This window comes from Mastomys coucha, unplaced genomic scaffold, assembly GCF_008632895.1.
Source record: "Mastomys coucha isolate ucsf_1 unplaced genomic scaffold, UCSF_Mcou_1 pScaffold7, whole genome shotgun sequence".
In the NCBI taxonomy this organism is placed as follows: Eukaryota; Metazoa; Chordata; class Mammalia; order Rodentia; family Muridae; genus Mastomys; species Mastomys coucha.
This window is the reverse complement of record NW_022196913.1, coordinates 27,863,559-27,885,123: the sequence shown is the minus strand read 5'-3', so window position 1 is coordinate 27,885,123 and position 21,565 is coordinate 27,863,559. Positions and strand designations below refer to the sequence as shown.

Here is a 21,565-nt window from a genome sequence, read left to right as displayed (position 1 = left end):
CCCTGACTCGAAATAGGAAATATCAAGTTTACAGTTAGGATGCTCCATTTGAGATGCCTTTTCAATGTTTGTGTCTTCCCAAACAAAACTGTCAGGGACTAGCTTAAACTTTACTGAAAAGGGACATCCTTGGCATATTTAACTCTGTTTTGGACATCTTACCTGAGTCCTCACAAAGAAACCATCAACCAACTTAATAACAAGATAAAAATAAAGGCAAACGAGAAATGGGGATGTCTGCTCTGTGTAATGGCCCCAATAAATGGCCTCGGCTTTCTTTCCCGGGGAAAAAAAGGGGAGGCGGGGGACAAAAAAAAAATGAAGTTTTTTCGGCAGCATTTAAATGTAGTCTTTAGGAGAAACAGCATGCAAAGAGCTGGGGTTTGCTAGCCAATGAAAACATTCGAATTGCAATGACTCAATCCTGTTTGCTCCACCCCGTTTCAAGAACCTGATTCGAAAACTCCGCCTAACGCCTTTAGTTTTCAATCAGGTCCGCAGACGGCCTATTTAAAGGGAAGCTTGCGCTCGCTTTCCATCTTTGGTCACAACCATGTCTGGACGTGGTAAGGGTGGTAAAGGTCTGGGGAAAGGCGGCGCCAAGCGCCACCGCAAAGTCCTGCGGGACAACATCCAGGGCATCACCAAGCCCGCCATCCGCCGCCTGGCCCGGCGCGGAGGAGTGAAGCGCATCTCCGGCCTCATCTACGAGGAGACCCGCGGTGTGCTGAAGGTGTTCCTGGAGAACGTGATCCGCGACGCCGTCACCTACACGGAGCACGCCAAGCGCAAGACCGTCACCGCCATGGACGTTGTCTACGCGCTCAAGCGCCAGGGCCGCACCCTCTACGGCTTCGGCGGTTAAAGCCACACACTAACAAGCGATTTTCCTTCACTGTCGCAAAAGGCCCTTTTCAGGGCCACCCACAGGTTCATTCAAGGAGCTGTTCACTACCGCCAGGACTTCACGGTAGCTGGCTAGGTAGCTTGTATGTATCTCCCTGTTTCTACGCTGACTTGGTTACTAAACGATAGGTTGTAATTCTTGTATACCATGCAGCTGTTAACATCTTCTGGCTTCGAGTGCTAGCGTTTAAGAATTAAAAGCCCATAATGTCCTGAATTGCCGGAAAGTGTGAGGTGTTAGTGCTGATTTTGCTGCCTTAGGACCTTTCCTTTGAAAGCTCATCTATTGAGGCTAGTATTGCACTGTCATCGTGCAAGTGACGGTAAGTCAGTCATTTAAAAGCTTATATTCCATTCCAGAGCCATCAAAATTGCAAGTTCAGAGTGAGCAGGAACCATTGTATCTAAGCAAGGCAAAGGCTGGTAGTACAGAAACTGAAGACGTTTAGCTGTTATTCATTGCATGCAATTAATAAGGGCCAAATACATAAATATAGTTAGGGACCACCTATCGATGGTGTGTTTATATACAAACTGCGTAGTTAAGCGATGGCTTGATAATTTTAATTCGTGTGGATGTGCCATGTTTGCTATCCAGAAGAGGGCGACGTTACTTCCAGGAAGCTGGAGTTAGAAGCCTTTGTGAGCCAGCTGTTGTGTGTTCTGATAGTGTTCTTTTTTTTTTTTTCTTTTTTGTTTTTGGTTTTTTTTTCTTTTTTTTTTAAAGATTTATTTTTATTTATTTTATGTGTATGAGTACACTGTAGCTGTATAGATGGCCATGAGCCATCGTGTGTGGCTGCTGTTGATCTCAGGACCTCTGCCAGCCCTGCTAGCTCCGACGTAATTTACTGCAGCTGTCTTCAGACGCACCAGAAGAGGGCGTCCAATCTCATTATGAGTGGTTGTGAGCCACCATGTGGTTGCTGGGATCCGAACTCAGGACCTTCGAAAGAGCAGTCAGTGCTCTTACCCGCTGAGCCATCTCGCCAGCCCCTGATAGTGTTCTTGACTGAATAATCTCTCAAGCCACCCTGCTATGGATCTTTTGTCACTCCTCATACCAATGCCTAAAATAGATTAATGTGAATTTAATATTTGTGGAACTCCGTAAAACTGCTAAATCACTTTAAAAGCTGAGGGTTTTTTTGTTTTGGGGTGTTTTGGGGGGGTGGGTTTTTGGGGTTTTATTTTGGTTTGGGTTTGGTTTTGGTTTTTTGTTTGTTTGCTTTTTTGTTGTTCACTTTTTTGTTGTTTTTGTTTTGTTTTGTTTTGTTTTGTTTAGTTCTTCAGCCCAGACGTCCCCAGTACTGTTTTTGTTTTGTTGGTGCATTGAATTCAAACCCCAACATTTTCATAAAAGAAAGAGGTCCTTAATTTTTAATATGGCTCTTGTCAGTTTCATAAAGCCTACATGCTATTTTCATAAAATGCACAAAACATTTCAACAATAACTGTTAGACCAATAGTATTAAACTACTTTCTGAAAGTGGAACAAAGATTGATATTTGTTGACACATCGCTCAGTTGCAAAAACTTCGGTTTTTGCAGCATTTTGCGAAATGCTTGCTGTATTTTTTAATCCATCACTCAGGAAATCCTAAAAATTCAACTCAAGAAAAATACATATAACCTCTAGCTGGAGCACTGAATGGTTCATAGTGGTGCTTTGAAAGCCTGGACGCCAGTTACTTGTGTTTTAAAGAGTAAATTTAAGTTCAATATTTGATCAGAGTGGCAGCTAGTACTAAGGGCATCTCTACCTCCTTCCTTAATATGGTGACGTTTCTAGAATGAAATGCATCCATTGTGTATTTCAATGGTAACCTTTATTCTAGAATGAAAGACATCGTGTTTCAATGGTGACCTTTATTCTGGCGTAAAGCCACCAATACACAACCAAATTTGGAATATCCGACACATAGGGACCCTAGGTGGAAACTCTAGGCTTTCGAGGACAGGTCGACCTGGAAGTAACTGCCCGCCTTTAACTTTGGTTGAAAGTGTTGGCCATTTTAAGAAGTATGAAAGTGGCTCTTAAAAGAGCCTTTGGGTTTTTGAAAACTGGCCTTGAAACTTACTTCCTCCCTGCTGTCTTCCTCAGATCGGTCTTCTGCATGACCATCTTTGCCTTCCCAGAGCTGGGGTTGGCTGCCCTCGCCTTGGCGGGGCTTTTGCGCTGCTGCACACCCTTGGCCCCTTTGGTCTTCCTTCTGCTCCCAGAAGCCTTCGTAGGCGTGGCCTTCGGCTTCTTGACAACCTTGGTCTTGCTACTCTTGGGAGATCTCGAGGCCCTGGACAAGCCCAGCTTCTTAGCCTTGGCAGAAGCAGATTTCTTGCCCTTGCCCTTGTCATTCCCAGAAGCCGCCTTCTTGCTGAGCTTGAAGGAGCCGGAGGCGCCGGTGCCCTTGGTCTGCACCAGGACTCCCTTATTCACGAGTCTCTTGAGGGCCAGCTTGATGCGGCTGTTGTTCTTCTCCACGTCATAGCCGGCCGCAGCCAGGGCCTTCTTCAGGGCAGCAAGGGACATTCCTGTCCGTTCCTGAGACATGGAAAGGGCCTCGGGAATCAACTTGGAAACTGAGAAACCCCGAGGTTTGCGAGCAGTGGCCAGGCCAGGCTTCTTCCCTCCCCTTTTAGATGAAGGCTTCTCCACAGGAGCTGGAACAAGGGTACTTGATGCCGCAGGGGCGGTTTCAGACATAGTCAAGAGCTGCTCAAGAACTACACCCAATGAGAAAAAGGAAAGGAGAGCCAACAGTGCTGGGGTAGAGGGGGCGGGCTGGGGGGGTGGGGCCTTATATAGAGCAGGGCGCGCTGTGATTGGTGCATCCCCAGGCGCCTCCCCCGCCCCTGGAGGAGGGACATTTGTGTTTCTTTTCCCCCCAAAAGTAGAATCTTGCATATGTGCTCACTGCAGAATCGCTCAGGTTATGACACCAGGTGACCCACGAGGACTTGGATTCCACCCAGCTTTTTACCCTTTGTTGACAAATGTTCCTGCATGCCAGAACTAGTGGGAAAAGCCCTTGATTTTCAATCAAACTCAAAAAGAAGAAGAAAACTTTCTCTTTTCTTTGCTAATTCTAGAGTAACTTTTAGAAGAAAATGTATCCAACATCTTGAGAGGGGTCTTCTACATATGTGGCTTCTAACTAGTGAAGAAAATCAATTCTGCAGGCCCTCATTCTCACTGAAATTGTTTATATACATGATGGAAGTAACACAAATGTCTTGAGTGTCTCACTGTGGAATTAGACGGTGTTCCTAGAATTATCCCAAAACTCCAAGGTGAGGCCTTCTTGAAGGGATCATGACGTAATAAACACTCCACAGAGCATGTGAGAGGCATGCTATTCCTCTTTGAATCTTAAGAGAAGGGCTTCAAGATGCGGTTATAAACATCATACCAAGGACACCTATGTAGTCAGATCGGCCAGCGTCAAGGCTATTATCAAAGGAGTTTGCTACTCCTTTCCAACTGAACACCACCAATAGTCCACTTCCTATGTCTTATCTACCTCTAGATGAGCAGACACAGGGCCTAATCCTTAATTATAAAATTAGAAAGCTGGAATCACAGTTTCCAATCTCTTAACATAGCTCTGCCAGTAGATGTCTCTGCAGATGTGTTAGAGAAATGTTCTTTCTGGGGCTTTATCCATGGAACTTGTCTGGAAATAAGAGTGCTCACAGCTAGGCACGGTGGCAACTTGCTGGTAATTCCAGCAAGTTGAGTTTTGAGGTCACCTTGGGCTAGACAAGGAAAACATGTCAAAAGAAGAAGAGGAAAAAAAGAGGGAAAATGATACTCAAGTGAGAGGGAGGCATAAAAGCCAGTCCATTATGGGGAAAGCTAAAACAGGTGGGTAGTGTGATCATATCAACTGAAGTAGAACATATGGCTCAGTGCAGCAGCCATACAGCCCAAGTGCTTTCTGGAAATGCCTACTGTGAGGTAGGCATCTCTATTTATGCTACAGAGGAGTTCAAGAAAGTATGAGGAAAAGTTGTTTATTAAAAAAATAATGAGGGTGGGTATGCGCCTGTGTCTCAGTAAAAGGTTAGTGCTTCTGTCTTAATAGTTAATTGTCTGGCTAGACCTGGTGTGCAGAACTGTGACCCTAGCTACTTGAGAGATGATCCAAGCTCAAAGCAAGCCTGAGCTGTAGGGTAAGTAAACTTCATAAGATACTGTCCCCAAGTAAAATGGTGCAGAAAACACTAGGGATAAGCCTACGTTCAAATCTAGCACTGCAGGTGTGTGTGTGTGTGTGTGTGTGTGTGTATTTTGTGAGTTTTGAACTTACACTTAAACTTCAGCCATATTTACATTTTAATAAAGCAGTTCAAAAATTAATTACATTTTTTGAGGTGTTACTTGTTTGTTTCTCTTCAAGAATTTCCTTTTGGGAACGAACTCACAGGTTTCACACTGTTTAGGGATAAGAGAGGAGGGCTGGCATTTGTGCTCAAAGTCATATGTTTGTCCTTAAGCAGTTTGTAAATTGTCTTGTTACTCTGGTTTGAGATGTTTATATTGACACTTGACATCGGTCAAAAACATAAACTAGAGCTTGGAGTTGAGGTTGGGGCGAAGGATCCAGACTCACGTCTCCTGAATTTCCTGTCTTTCTGTCCTTTAGCACCAGAGCTCAGGATTTTATAGTCCAAGGAAATCCCACCAGAAATGTCTGTGACAGTCTTTAAATATTCGTGCGAAGAGACGTGCTGATTATTCTCTGGCCCAAGAACCATCAGAAGATCAAGAATGTTAACTATTATGTTATTGTAATTTTTATCCAGGCTTTATGTGTTTTGCATAAATATTAACAACACTGCTGATGAGGACAGAATGTATAAGGTTGGGGCTCTCCTGCAGGAACCTCAGAATTTCAAAGGAGACACTGTGGGAAAAAGTCTATATCTGAAGTATTTCTGAAATAAAAATTGAAGGCTGAGAAATAAAATTTCTGGTTGCAAGATGACAGAAAGTCTTTCCTTCTCTGTTTCTCTCTCTCAGGCATGCATAGGCACATGCATGTATGCATGTGGGCACGCACACGCGTGCGCGCACACACACATACACACTTCAGAAAACAAGGTATCTTAATAAAATATCTGGATTCATATGTTATTCTAGTCTGTTTCATTTGAAAAAACAAAACAAAAAAGCAGCCAATGAACCCAACAATAACAACAAAAACCCTACCAGATGAGAGTCACAGATTAATTTCCTCCTGGCATTGTATGTCATCTTTCCCAGGAAAATAGTGCCCTACATATCTGACATCCTTTTGGTTTCTCTGACTCTTGTTGACACACAAAATTTCTAGGTCATTAACTCTCAGTGGCATATAAGCATCAGGTGGAGCTTTACAGATTGGCAGAATATATTCTTCTCTTGCTTTAAAAGTAACGTGGAATGAATTTAGTGAAGTCTTAGGTTCTATAATTAAACATCCAGAAAACAAATAAACAAGCAAAAGTTGGATTCATATTTTGCCCCAGGCAGCTGAAAATAACTATTTAAAAAAAAAATCACATCCATAAAGCTGTCCAGGTTTGTTTTTTGTTTCCCAGTGTAGCCAAGGCCACCCTTCAGCTTCCAATCTTCTTGCCCCAGCCTCCTCAGTCAGTCATGGGATTACAAGTCACTGCCTCACCTCTCTGTCTCTGTCTCTGTCTGTCTCTCTGTCTCTGTCTCTGTCTCTCTGTCTCTGTCTCTCTCTCTCTGTCTTTGTCTCTCTCTCTCTCTCTCCCCTTTTCTTTTTGAATAACAGTGCTAGGGACTGACCACAGAACCCTCCACACAACACACATGCACTCAAGCTCCATCCATCCTGAGTCTATCCATTTCAGTTGCTTGATCTAAGTTTTCCCCTTCGAGTTAAAAAAAAAGTGAAGATTTATAAATAAAGATTTGTGATTTGTACATTCTATATTCCACAAAAATAGGGACTCAAAATAACTAACAACACAAACAACAACATAGGTCTTGATGCATGAATCATGATGTCTAAACATACCTTGTTACTTAAAAGTACATTCTTATAACATATCACATGATGCATTTTTACTTTCCATGACATATTTATTATATACACATCACATATATATCCACACATCACAAACACTTAAAAGTTTTCTTTTGCTAGGAGCATTTTAATTTGTCTAAGAGCATTTTAATTTTCTACTTATGTGTGTCTTTCTTATCACAAATTTCTACAGTGAACATTTTTATAGAATTTCTAGCCAGATGCTTATCAGTTGTTCCTTGAGCTTTGAAAATACGGTGGTTAATCTGCTAGTATCACCCATTTCCACTGTCTCGAGGATACAGCATCCAGCACTGATGAGTGGTAGGAACAATGTCAGGTCTACTCCTCCTGTAGAGAGAGAGAGAGAGAGAGAGAGAGAGAGAGAAAGGTTGACTCACTCAGCTATCCTGCAAGTGCCTTCTGTTCTACCTAAGACAGAACAATGGCGACCAGCATATAGAGGTTTTTCTTAGAGATAGGGAGTGTTCTGAGAAGCCTATAAATACCACTCAGTGGCTTAGTCATCATAACCACAGTATGCCTTAACTACTGCTGCTCCCTTCCTGATTATAGAAAATGAAATTCAGCAACAGAGAGACTGATTTACCCAGGTGTCAACAGCTGCTGAGCCTATGCAGTAATACAACCTTCTGTACCCCTTGACCTTGTTTGGGTAAAGGATTAATGGGCAGGCTCTGATCCCTTTGATGGAAGCCCAGGAATCTGTCAGCTGAAAAAAAGAGAGTGCAGGTTGTTCCTAACCAAAGCAGTGGTGCTGCCCAGGGGCAGCTATGGTACAGGTCCGGGCACTGGCTTCCCCAGGAACCCCATGGAGCTGTCTGTGCAGGACTACAAGTGTTCTTGTATGAGAACAGTTTGAAAAAGTAGTATTTGTTATTCCCACAGTAGGCAGGCATTGAGTTTCCAGAAACCTCCATCTTCTCAAATGTTCGTCCCTTCAGGCAGCTGCTACAGAGGTCACTTCTATCTTCCTTTACAGTAAATGAAACTATCTAATGAAAAAGTCCCTCCACCCCAATGCTTAGTCTGTTGGAGGGGTATCATAAAATGGTTTTTTTTTCCTCCAATTGTTCTTGGTAGGTAAACTAAGGTATGATTTAAATTATGCTTTCTGCATGTCCAAGCCCAGTACAAGAAATGTATGCAGGGTTTGCATGAAAGCCAATTCTGCCTAATAGCTGTGGGCTGGCACATCAGCGTGGCAGGGAGTGTGCCAGAAGTTAAGCTCTTCAAAAGTGATTGTGACTCTCACTTGACCCATGTAATACTCAAGCTGTCACTTCATTTTAGAAAGACTTCCTTTCATGATACATTTTGCAGACATTTACAAAAAAGTAGCCAGAGTAGTTCTTTGGTGGTTTCTGACAAGCTTCTGTCAGGAGGAGCCTGGAAAGAGTTAATCTCTAAAGGAAGGTGGTTTCTGATTTTGTCACCTACATCTGCACAGCATGTAAAATGTAGTATTTATTTTTACAATTTATTTTAAAATTGGATCCATCCAATTGTCGTGTATGTGTGCCTACTGTGTAGCAAACTGAGTGATCTGCCCTGGCAGTTCTGTGGTAACTAAAGCAAAGGACAACCGAGGCTACAGCCAAGTAATCCCAAGTCCAGATTGCACAGTACTGTTCAGAGCAGTTGGGAAGAGGAGGTTTAAAATGCTGCCCAGGAAGGAAGTGGCTGTGCAGTGCCATCAAGAGTTTGCCACCCAGAAAGAAATGGGGAAAATTCAAGAGATCCAGCAGCAGCTGAGGAAGACAAGAAACCAGCAAGGGCTAAGAGTGTGCCTGAGAGGCACAGCATGACAGAGCAGAGGGGAGCACAGGGGCTGGAAAGAACCAGCCATTCCAGCCACATGTGTCCCTAAAGGAAAACTAAGAGTCCTTTTAGACCACTCTAGAAACACCCAGAATGCCAGTGTGTGATGAGGCCCATTGCTCACTCACCTAATATTTACTTGATTAAAGTTCCCCTTTCTGTTTACAATTTACTGGGCCAGAAGACCAGCCTTTGACTCTGAAGAGACTAGAACCACCAACACTATCTTTGTGCACAACCTCTAAAAGGTGCATTTCTATTGGACACTTGCAACTGGTAATGTTTGGGGGTTTTTGTTTGTTAGCCAATATTTTGGAACCTGGATCAGCTACGTAGAACTCCTAAGCAATTTTAAAGTATATATTACACATGTTTAGAATTCTATATTTATTTCAGTATATTAAAGTCCAAAAGTATGTATAAAACCTAGAGCCCGGTATCCATAACCTCAATTATTTAAGAAACATCCAACAATAGAGCTGCATATTTGTTGACAATTAAAATGACCAACTTTTCTAAGTTTAGCCAGTAAGAGTAGAGATAATGTGAGGAAATTATACCTAGAAAAATAGAGAGGGGAAAGAAAATGCACCATGAGAATAAAGATCTATTTCTTAATTTCTTGTTACTGTGACAAAGCAGCTGAAAGAAGATGGGCTTACTGTGACCCCGGGTCCTGTCCATCATGACAGGCTGGGCTGTGAGACCTTCACCACACTGTATCCACTGTCAGAAAGCAGAAAGCACTCTCTCTCCTTTTTATTCAGCTCATGGGATGGCACTGCCTCCAGCCAGGGCCTCATGACACACTGTTAGGTTTCCATGGTGAATCTAAATCCCACTGGTTGCTAATCTGTTTTAATTTGTTGCTCTTGGGTCCAGTTATATTAGTGTTGGGGAAGAAGATACAACTGAGGACGCCGAGGAGTGTAGGTCAAAAGTGTACTGAGCTGCCTACACTTGATAGGTTTGTCTTATCAGAATGAGGCAAGGTTGTCATTTCAAACTCTTCATTCCCCAAGCCAGCAGCTGGGAGAGGCAGTTCCAGGCCATGAACTCTACATACTCTACAATTTGCACATTAGGATTTAGGTCTACATAGTTCTCTGAGAGTGAAACTCTCCACTTCTTTTATTTATTTATTTTTTAAATTGTATGTTATGATTTAATTTTATGTTTATTTTTATTATATTATTCATATTTCATTGTGTTGTTTATTATATTGTTATATAATATATTATATATAATTTATTATATTAATTATATTTTATAACTTAAACTTAGTTTTGCCTGCATGGATTACTTGCAGGACTGGTGCCTATGGAGACTAGAAAGGTCATCAAATCCACTGGAATTACTGTTACACTCGTTGTACGCTGACATGTGGGTGCTGGAATTTGAACCCAGTATCTCTACAAAAGCAGTCACTAACCATTGAGCCTCACCCCTACCCCCAGCTCCCCAGCCACTTCTTTTTTCCACGCAGAACTAAGGGGTCTTAAGAATACTCACTTCCCGTTTCCTAATTTATAACCACAATACCTAAATGCTGGCCAAGATGATTTTTTAGCATGTAAGTAATTGAGTTTATCATGTCTTGAAGAGATGGTCAAAAGCAAGTGTGTACTTGGCTCAAGTGTCTGTGAGCTTAGCCACCCAGGTGGTGAAGCTCAGGGTGAAGGTTCACTTAAAGGAATTGTTAATGCCATGAATTTGGGATTAGTGGGGCTTTCTTTAAAAAGTGCTGAGTCTAAACTACCTTGGGGGAATACTTGTTTTAAATCTCCTTAGGAATGTTCCTAAAGAGATTACAAGTTGGGGGAAAAAATGCATTTTCTCTCAACTTGACATTTTTATCTGAACTCTATAATTTGTAAAATTCTATTCCTCAATATGATAGATGAACTATTCCCAAGATTTTGATATTGAGCTATAAGTCCTTTTAATATAAGGATGAAAATGTGTAAACTTTGTCAGACAATAGCAGACAGCATGTGGATGGATTAAAGATCTTTAACCCTGACCTGGCAAGACGGCTTGAGAGAATAAAGGTTCTTGCCACCAACCTAAAGGCCTGACTTCAATCCCTGGGAGCCACAAGTAGAAGGAGGGAAGTAGACTTTCACAAAAAAAATAGATAAAATGTAACTACTAGAGGAAAAAACGTATTTTTTACCTTTCTCTAACAACTTTCATTTTTACCTATCTTAAATTGAAATTCTAAGTTCATAATATTAAAACTGGCTTTTTACATGAAATGCTTTTTACATGAAAACATAACAAGCTGGTCAATGGTGGCGCACACCTTTAATTCCAGAGCTTGGGAGGCAGAGGCAGGAGAATTTCTGAGTTCAAGGCCAGCCTGATCTACAGAGTGAGTTCCAGGACAGCCAGGGATACACAGAGAAACCCTGTCTTGAAAAAACAAAAACAAAAACAAAAACAAAACAAAAAACCATGGTCTTTAGGATCTTCTCCATTGCCACTTAGTGACAACTTTCCCCATACCGCAAAGAAGACACTTTGCAATGCTACACTAATTAGTTGTACCACTTCCAGAAGGCCAGTACTAGTACCATTATCCTCAAGGAACAACAGGTGAAACTACTGAGGCACAGAAACTGTAAGTGATTGGCCTTAACTTCATCCACAGAGGCTTCACTTTTTCTTGGCAGAACAATGAGTTACAACATAACTTGTGTGAACTAGTTCTCAGTTCAGGGTTCTCCATTTAATGTTTCCCTCAGCCCTCAACCCATCGTCTTTCTAATTATTGTACTGTGCAAGGTCAGGATGGTGCCATTTGCCTATACCTCAAGGACATTCAGTTAATTATTAGCACGCATTTCCTCATGTGCCGACTAAAGGCACACATCGCCACCACCACCTCTGGCAATTTTTACACAAGTCCTGCAAAGTAAACTTTGGTCTTCGTATAGCACAGTGAGCACTTTACTGACTGAGGCATCTCCTCAGTACTCTTTTCAAGACAATTTTTAAAGAACCAATCACAAGTACACAGTCCCTGGGAACTCAAACACAACGGATTATTTTAGAATCCTGATCTTTCTTTGCAGTGTAAAGGAAAATTGGTTGTTACCAAGAGATAAATGAGAAAAACCTCAAAATGGGTTTTTTGGTGTAAAACTCATCCTGTCAAGTTTATTATTATGAGCTTTAAGATTGGTAACCAACTGATCATTACATTAAGATATGAGGACAAATCTCAGCTACATAAAAAGAAAATGGAGACAGTCTATTACACACCCCTGAGTATTATGCACTAAAGTGAATTACTATATTACTTAACAGTGCCTACTCCCTTAAAACATAGAGTAAACATAATCATTATCTTGCACGCTTATTTGTTTCTCTCTGTAGCTAGGGAACTTGATAGCAGTTAAAGACAACCCTTAAACAAAGCAAGCAATTGTGTTTCCCTATATACACACTAACAAGCCCCAGTCCCAACCCTGACTGGCACTCTAGGCCCATGGTGTGTCTCCAGGATCTTTCACTCCTACAAATCTAAAGTGGCAAAAAATCAAGGATGGTCTCTCACCATTTTAAATCGAAAGAACAGTGTTTTCCAATTTGCTAAGCACTGCTCATTATAACCTGTGCAACAATAGGAGATCTGCACAGAGCAAACATTCCAAGGTCTCATGTTATGGAACCTCTAAGTTAGAGATTGCATAGTATTGAATAAGGAAGCACTAATTCGTTCTACTTAGGATTCATCTAAGTTCTTAAAGTAATTATTTGCCATTGAATTCAGTTTTTAACCTGACATGTTGAGTCCTTAAATAACACTTGTAATTTGTTTTTATTCCATTTTTTAAATTTCTTTATGATTTGATTTTAGTTCAATGCATGTTATTTATATTAAAAAGTGGTTTTATTCAACTAAATAAATTTAGTGGAAAAAGTTGGTAAACTTAAGGTAGTCTTTTTTTATACAACAAACCCTAGCTTCTGTAAACTAAATTATTATGCTAACACTTTTATATTATAATACACGATCCATCTTAACACAACTAAGCCAAAAGTCAAACTATTAAGTAAACAAAAAATGTACAAATAAAATTAGGACTAGAACTATGTGACTTTGAATCAAACCTTAACGAGGCCACACCTTAGTTTAATGCCTAAGAATGTGAAACAATTTATAATAATTAACGGTTTAATTAATTAAAGTTGATATACTCTTTTTAAACCCTATATAAAACCAATTTATACTTAAATCATATTATAATTTACTCACTTCCTGCTGGGATAGACAATGTGCTCAAACTTATATTCATAAAGTAGGAAATATTCACAGCAGTTATGCAAGTGAGAGGAGCTGACTGGGACAATAGAAAACCTGAAGGTCAATGAACACAGACATGGATATCTATTGAAGTATTATGACTAATGAGACAAAAGTATTGATTTTAAATCAGAGGTCGTATGAGGAGAGCATTATTCAGAAGAGGAGTGATCCTCTTGTTCTGCTTCAAATTTGGTAGACATTCTACTGTTACACCATATTCCTTATAATAAACTCATTAAGCTTTAAGTAATACTGTTTTATACATAGCAGAAGCAAACTCTGCCTCAGCAGGCAAGTTTACGCCGTTTCTCACTCCTCTCTGGAACCTTGCAATAAAAAGAACATAGCCAGTAACCCTGGCTGCAGGTGATAATCAGGCATGGAATTACCAAATGGTGAATTTTAGAAATGTTGAGACAAGACACTGTTTCACTGATTTCTTCTTGTCGGGGACTGTCTTGTTACAGTCTATGCGTCATTAAAATCAACTTACTGGTGGCAGCTATTTTATATTTACATTCTCTCTCATACAGAGAACAAACTGACAACCATATAAACACCCCCCCACACACACACACACACATACACACACAGAGGCAGGAGAGAACAATAGAGACATAGTCTTTAGAAAGAGATTAAACAAGGACAGGCCACACAAAGAAACAACATGAATCTCACCAAGGGCAAAAGTGAAAATCAACACTGAATTGTTGTCAAATGAAAAGTACCAATCTACTTCAACCCTGGAAGCCTTTCTTATACACTTCTGAGCCTGATTTGTGGATTTTGGCAACAATTCATCCAAATGCGAACCAGAAAAAGGAGAGTTGTGCAAGAACAAAGCTGCGCCACGAAGGAGACGTAAGGCGCGGCGCCAGAAGGCTGAAAGGTTCTCCACACTGCAGCTCATAATGTAGTCCTAAAGCATACCTAGGCACAGCTTCTAGAAATGGCAGATGATAGCATGCTGTTGACGTCTGTGGGGAAGAGCAAAAGCTACAGTACTGTTTCTTCAAAAAGGCAAGACAACTTATTTAAAAAAAAAAAAAGTGGTGGGGCCGGAGGAAGGGAATTGAGCTTGACTGAGTAAGTATTTATGGCCAAATTTGTTCAGTGGGCAGGCAACTAGGGCGATGGGAATAATATCCCTCCTTCTGGGCAAGCAGAGGAATAAACCACGCTAATGACTGAAACTCTTATTTTGAAATGTTAAGTCAACAGCCACAGCAATGGCGTTTGTTTTGGGATTTCCTGCATTAGGTCCTTCCAGTTCAACCTCTCCCCACTGCTTGCTTCGGATCTTCTCATTTTTCTGTTTTCAAGTCACTGGGACTATGAAAATTAATATAGATCGGCCAAAGTACTCTAAGTGACAAACGTGGTAAATTGTTACACTTGCATTTGAGAAATTCAGTTTCATTTCTCACCAGAATCTCAGGACCGAAGAGGTGTTTGGTAATACCACATCACATTTTATTATACTGTCTACCAAGATATCAAAAACTGATCCAAGATCTAAGACCTTATGCTAGGTACCTCTGTAGTCTGTTGTTAAATCTACAAAGATGAAAGGCCTGTACTTTGAGTCTCCTCCTGTTTACTTTTAAAATAAAAGCAAACTTGGAAGCACTTCTTCCCAAAATGAAACCTGCAAAAGCTATGTTTAAAAATTATCCTTTTCAAAGTCTGTCACCTCTGTCCCACAACTTGGTTCCGGTCGACTTGCATAACCGGAAGTGACGTTTACAAGGCTATATTTTTCAACAAAATATTTAAAACAAATGGTTCTAGATAAATGTAAAAAGCGAACACTGAAATTAAGCTAAAGTACCCGATTGCCTTCAGAGTACTCTGTAAAGGTTTACAAGCGCCCCTCATCTGCTTTTGGTTATAACTGAACGCAGTGTTCAAACACAGCTCTCTCTTTGAAAAAGTGGGTGGCTCTGAAAAGAGCCTTTGGAATTTACTACGGAGGCTTACTTGGCGCGATCACTTGGAGCTGGTGTACTTGGTGACCGCCTTGGTGCCCTCGGACACGGCGTGCTTGGCCAGCTCCCCGGGCAGCAGCAGGCGCACGGCCGTCTGGATCTCCCGGGACGTGATGGTCGAGCGCTTGTTGTAATGCGCCAGGCGAGATGCCTCGCCCGCGATGCGCTCGAAGATGTCGTTCACGAACGAGTTCATGATGCCCATGGCCTTGGAGGAGATGCCGGTGTCGGGGTGTACTTGCTTCAGCACCTTGTACACGTACACCGAGTAGCTCTCCTTGCGGCTGCGCTTGCGCTTCTTGCCATCCTTCTTCTGCGCTTTGGTCACGGCCTTCTTGGAGCCCTTCTTCGGGGCGGGAGCGGACTTCGCGGGCTCAGGCATCTTCGGATCTCCAAACACCAGAAGGTTAGTGTGGGTTGGAAACGGACTTCTCCTATTTATAGGGCGTTTATGCTAATGAAGGATTTCGAACGAGTCTTAGCTAATTGGAAGAAGAAAAAAACAGTGGGTTCTTGGGTGTGGATATGCAAATGAAGTTTTCAGAAACAGATTTTCTATTGGCTATAACACTGAGCTCACTTGTAACCAATCAAGTACTACTGTTTACTACCCAGGAATGTACTATAAAAGCAGCCACATTTGGATGCCCTCACTACTTTATTTTTGCAGTCTTGTTTCTTTTACTGTTCTAGTATGTCTGGACGCGGTAAGCAGGGCGGCAAGGCTCGCGCCAAGGCCAAGACCCGCTCGTCCAGAGCCGGTCTGCAGTTTCCCGTGGGCCGCGTGCACCGGCTGCTCCGCAAGGGCAACTATTCGGAGCGCGTGGGCGCCGGCGCCCCGGTGTACCTGGCGGCCGTGCTGGAGTACCTGACGGCCGAGATCCTGGAGCTGGCGGGCAACGCGGCCCGCGACAACAAGAAGACGCGCATCATCCCGCGCCATCTGCAGCTGGCCATCCGCAACGACGAGGAGCTCAACAAACTGCTGGGCCGCGTCACCATCGCGCAGGGCGGCGTCCTGCCCAACATCCAGGCCGTGCTGCTGCCCAAGAAGACCGAGAGCCACCACAAGGCCAAGGGGAAGTAATTAAACAACAGAATTTGCGGAAACCTCAAACCCAAAGGCTCTTTTCAGAGCCCCAACTGTTTCAAAAGAAAGAGCTGAGCAAAATGCTACTGAAATGGTCTTTAACTCGATGGGCTTTAGATAGTAAAACTGGTCTTGATTCTAAGAGCTGTTTGGAAGTATTTCTATAGTGTAAACTTTATGAAGGTCGATAGGACCCCGTAGAATTTGATTGGTAGGCTTAAAGCTAAACATCTCAACTATCTGTTATAGCCACTAAGCAGAATATGAATGTCTGTCAATGTGAGTTAGCTGGAGGTTGTATATTTTTAATAACACTATGCCTACCGCCCAGGGCGTGCAATGAATGGCAATGATTATTATCTGAAGTAAAATATTTTCCGTTTTATTAGAAGCAAGTAAAAGTTGGGGCATCTGGCCTTCTCAAAACAGTGGAAGTAGACATCTGGGAACCTTAGGAAAGCTCCCAACTTCGTTTTTCTGTGTACTTGATCTCACCAATTTTTTTTTATCAGGAGAGCATTGCTTGGATTTTGAATAGGAAATGAGGGTCAGGGACTCCCAGTGGTCAACGGTGTCCTAGGAAGATTGGCCAAGCACAGGAACCACACAAAAATCTCACTTCACTGAAGCATTGAGGTTGAGACCATTTTGTTCCCAGAATTCAAATCCACATATATGGTACAAATGTTCTTGGTTGGCTGGCTGGCTGGCTGGCTGGCTGGCTGGCTGGCTGGTTGGCTTGCTTTTAGAGACAGTTTCTCTGTATAGCCCTGGCTGTCCTGGAACTCACTTTTTATAACAGGATGGTTTTGAACTCAGAAATCTGCCTGCCTCTGCCTATGGAGGCCTGGGAATAAACGCAGTGCACAATCATGCTGATTGGGTGTGTGTGTGTGTGTGTGTGTGTGTGTGTGTGTTAGCCAGAAATTAGTCCTTTCAGTCTTACTGACTGATGTCGGGGAACCCAGGCAGCCTCGTACTCCTTCCCCCACAACCATTCTAAAAGAAAAATAATTGGATGCCCAGAAACTGTGAAGATAAAAGGCTGAGGAAAAGGAATCACATTGACTCCTCCTACAAGAAAAAAAATTCTATGATCATACTACCTAAATGTGACTGATTTTAGACGATAAGCTGTGTCAGGCCTTGTTGGTACTTGGATGTGAGACCACCTAGGAATACTGAGTGCTGTGAGCTTAAAAATAAATAAATAAAGTGAAAAAATGATTTTCTGAGTTGTTTGGGTTTTGGAGAAACGATCTCATGAGACCCAAGCTGCCGGAGTACTTACTACCTAAGGCTGGCCTTGAACTCCTGAGTTTTCTGTCACCATTTCTCAAATGCTAGGAATATAGGTGTGTGTCAATATGCCATGCTGAGGAAGGATGGCATTGTTTGTTTATGCAGGGTCTCTTGTGCCCCAGGCTGCCCTCAAACTTGCTAGGTAGCTGAGAATGATCTTGGACTACTGATTCTGTTGCCTCAGCCTCCTAAGTGCTGGAACTATAGTTGTGACTACATGCAAGCTGAGCTTTCGTAGTCTAATATCACTGTGCATAGCTACTACTGTGAGGTCAGGAGTCCAGTTCAGGATTCCTTCAAGTTTGAAAACCTGGATCCTTGGATCTCACTTGCTTCATATGAGCTTTGGAATCATTTTCATTTCCTTGCCAATGTTCTTTTGAACCCAAGTTTCCCAGGTGTGAGACCTTCAGGTATGTGTTTAAGCTCCCGTACCTCGATATCTTTCTGTGTCTGTGTTCACTTTGCTATGAAAAGACCCTGACTCTGTAGTGTGTACCCTGATGCCCCAGAAGAGTGCAGGCTGGGGAGGGCTGGAGAGATGGCTCAGCGGTTAAGAGCACTGACTGCTCTTTCAAAGGTCCTGAGTTCAAATCCCAGCAGCCACATGGTGACTCACAACCATCCATAATGAGACCTGATGCTCTCTTCCTGGTATGTCTGGAAACAGCTACAGTGTACTTATATACAATCAATAAATCTTAAAATATACAATCAATAAATCTTAAAAGAAGAAGAAGAAGAGGAAGAAACGCACAGGCTGATCAAGACAGATGGCTGCTGGGTAAGCACCACTACATACCAATTATATGTGTGCTCCTCACTAATCCTTGTAAGCCAACAGTTCAAAAACAAAGTGCTATTGCTATTGTTGATTGGGTTTTTCCCAGGACTAGAAAACAAACGCTTCAAATGCTTATATTTTATAACCATCCTTGCCTAAGAGATTATTGGAAGAAAAATTGAAATAATACAAAATTATTATATAACGAGTAACCCTTTATTATATAGAGGATTACATAAGAAAAGGTTACTTAATTGCATCCTAAACTCTATAAAGAACTTAAAGGGGCACTGGCAAGATGGTCCAGTGGGTAAGAGTACTGACTGCTCTTCCAAAGGTCCTTGAGTTCAAATCCCAGCAACTACATGGTGGCTCACAACCATCCATAATGAGATCTGATGCCCTCTTCTGGTGCTGTCTGAAGACAGCTACAATGTACTTATGTATAATAATAAATGAATCTTTAAAAAGGAAGAAGAAGAACTTAAAGGGGTCGTGCAGTGGTGGAACACGCCTTTAATGCCAGCACTTGGGAGGCAGAGGCAGTCGAATTTCTGAGTTCCAGGCCAGCCTGGTCTACAGAGTGAGTTCCAGGACAGCCAGGGCTACACAGAGAAACCCTGTCTCTGGGGGAGGAAAAAAGAACTCAAAAGGAAAAAAAAAAAAAAGTTTCCCAGAATCTGTATAAAGGGGGCAGGTGTTAAAATTTGACAGAGTGTGAACATGCTGAATCTTCAGTGGAGGCCAGCATGGCTTTTGTTCAGGGTACAAAAAAATGAAACAAAGAAACTTGATATGGTGGGAAGAGTTGTCAGGATCTACAGGACCTATTTTCCTGTGGTGAGGTAGGAAATGAGAATAGAGAAGGCTTGATGTGCTCTAGTAGCTCCAGGAGCCTAAAAAACTTTGTATTTGAACATTGGCTAGTGGATGGATACATCGTGAATATTGTTAACCTTTTTGTTTTCATCTTCATCAAGACCATGAGGTCAAGACCTCAACTTGTTACATTGTTTTAGATATACAAATAGATACTTGGTTAAAAAAAAAAAAGCGTGTGCTGAATTGAATGCATCAGAAACTGGGCAAGCCAGAAAGCATTTTGTTCTAGAGAGTCAGTGTACTACCAGGAAAGATATCAAGTACACACCAAATGAAAGCTGCCAATACCACCATCTTTTCTAGTAGCTTATGCTTTCTAATGATCTGACTGTTGTGGGAGTTTGTCTAGGGTGCTTCAGAGAAATACAGGTGTCCATGTCTGACAGTAGAGGAGCAGTAGCTAAGAACAGGCTACCAAGCACAGCATCCCACACAGCTCTATCCCCGCTCATCTCTAACATGGTTCTTTGACTTCTGTTATTCATTGTCAGTATTTAAACCTCAGAGTCTTGCTTACTGCTAGACAGAAATCTCGAGAGCACTAAATACCTTACAGCTTCAGTTGGCTTTCAGGCCTTGAGCAGATCTTTACCACTTTTGTCTCAAGGGTCCTGGGAAAGTCTTTCTACTGGGGTACATTGACAAAAGTTATCCCTGATATGGCTAAAAATGTTCCATTTTATGCTAGGCATGCATCATGATACCCACCAGCCATTTGTCTCTGACTCCAGTGTCTGAAAGATAAGTTCCCAATAACCCCTACCCAAAAATGTATAGCCATGACTATCTACTTGTTATGACTAGATGGTTTTTACTTGTTTGTTTGCTGCTTGATTCTGTAACTTGCTTACTCAGAGACCCAAAGGTTATTTTGAGTTGCATTAATCACATAACTTGGCAGAACAAAACAGTTTTTACTGGCTTACAATAGATATTGAAAGATTTCATGAGTTTTTTTCCCCTTTAAAAGTCCTTCCCCACATCCCTCTTTCATGGCAAATGTAGCTCCAAGTGTATTTGTCCTGCTAGCAGCTAATAGAATAAATCTTAAATTATACTTGGATTGAGTCTATGAAATTTTCCCAGGGGCACAGGGTCTGTAACAATCCTCCCACTAACTCTCCAGTGGGAAGGTATTTGGACACCAGAGAGAAACACTTATCTTAGAGTTTTACTAAGTTGTAATGCTGTCAACGAGTCATCATTGAGTCTTCAGCATATCCAGAACAAAAGCAAAGCAAAAATAACAGCAAAGTTTAAAACAGCATCAGCAATGCACTCTCCCTTTACATTTCCAAATAATCAAATAGTCTCTGGATAGGAATATCCTTTCCCTTGTTTCCTGCCATTGCAACTCATTTTTGTGGATTTTTTTTCATTACATTCATTTGAAATACTATTGTTAAAATAAATATTGAATAATATATAAAGTTTTATGTATATATAATCAGTTATAGTTATATATATATATATAAAGTATTATATATAAAGAAATATATATCTATGTAGGTTATTTCCTTAATGGTTTAGTTATTCATCTTCATATTTATTCCTTTGTAATATAACACATGTGTATAAAAAGAGTATTAGGAAGTTAATTGAATAGTCTCTCCTTCCACTGGAGCTAATGAGGGTTCATATATAGCAAAAGAGCTCCTCCTTTTTTTTTATTGGATATTTTCTTTATCTACATTTCAAATGGTATTCCCTTGCCCTTCTGGAAACCCCCTATTCCATCCTCTCTCCCCCTGTTTCTATAAGGTTCTCCCCCACCCACCCACCCATTCCTGCATCCCAGCCCTCAAATTCCCCTACACTGGGGCATCAAGCCTTCACAGGACCAAGGGCCTCTCTTCCCACTGATGCCCAACAAGGCCATCCTCTGCTGCATATGTGGCTGAAGCCATGACATGTATACTCCTTGGTTGGTGGTTTAGTTCCTGAGAACTCTGGGGGGGAGAGAGTGCAGGGGGGAGTCCTGGTTGGTTGATATGTTGTTCTTTCTTTGGACCAAAATAAGAAGGATTAGCATCATTAGAATACCTATTAAAGACATTCATCACCTACATTTACACTTGGAATCTATTATAAACAAATCAATCCTGTTGTTAAAGAAAAAACAAGTAAGTAGAACTATTATGCCATTCAGAAAAGTCAGACTATGGCATGAAGACTTCAAAGGAAGCTGAACTGTCAAACTGTAAAATCTGACTTTTCTTATTCCCTGTTACATGTGAGTACTTTAATAGTTGTTTGGCAATGATGGAGGGATCTATAATTTGTAAGATTTAGAACTTATAAACATTGCTAATAGTTGAAGATTTTTCTGCAAGAAGCTAGAATACTGAGATCCAACTCTTTGGTGTATACTATCAGGCTTCTCAAAGCTTAACCCTTACCATACCCACCACTGTCCTT

General features: G+C 41.6%; 5 protein-coding genes across 5 annotated transcripts in view; 3 read left to right on the top strand and 2 right to left on the bottom strand.

Moving 5' to 3' along the window:
• Nucleotides 1–21,565, top strand: part of LOC116082008 (histone H1.4) — a 98,582-nt gene that overhangs the window by 33,736 nt on the left and 43,281 nt on the right. The gene's annotated exons all lie outside the window — the stretch shown is intronic.
• LOC116082027 (histone H4) lies at nucleotides 522–898 on the top strand. Its single transcript, XM_031358829.1, has one exon. The coding sequence runs from the start codon at nucleotides 554–556 to the stop codon at nucleotides 863–865; it is 312 nt and encodes a 103-aa protein (XP_031214689.1). The 5' UTR covers nucleotides 522–553; the 3' UTR covers nucleotides 866–898.
• Nucleotides 2,976–3,692, bottom strand: H1-6 (H1.6 linker histone, cluster member). Its single transcript, XM_031358808.1, has one exon. The coding sequence runs from the start codon at nucleotides 3,608–3,610 to the stop codon at nucleotides 2,984–2,986; it is 627 nt and encodes a 208-aa protein (XP_031214668.1). The 5' UTR covers nucleotides 3,611–3,692; the 3' UTR covers nucleotides 2,976–2,983.
• LOC116082021 (histone H2B type 1) lies at nucleotides 6,980–15,525 on the bottom strand. The gene is made up of 2 exons (XM_031358823.1): nucleotides 15,082–15,525; nucleotides 6,980–7,295 (listed from the first exon to the last, which is right to left on the bottom strand). Exon 1 carries the CDS (start codon nucleotides 15,469–15,471, stop codon nucleotides 15,091–15,093), a length of 381 nt encoding a protein of 126 aa, XP_031214683.1. The 5' UTR covers nucleotides 15,472–15,525; the 3' UTR covers nucleotides 6,980–7,295; nucleotides 15,082–15,090.
• On the top strand, nucleotides 15,734–16,232 carry LOC116082019 (histone H2A type 1-B/E). The gene has a single exon (XM_031358820.1). It carries the CDS (start codon nucleotides 15,784–15,786, stop codon nucleotides 16,174–16,176), a length of 393 nt encoding a protein of 130 aa, XP_031214680.1. The 5' UTR covers nucleotides 15,734–15,783; the 3' UTR covers nucleotides 16,177–16,232.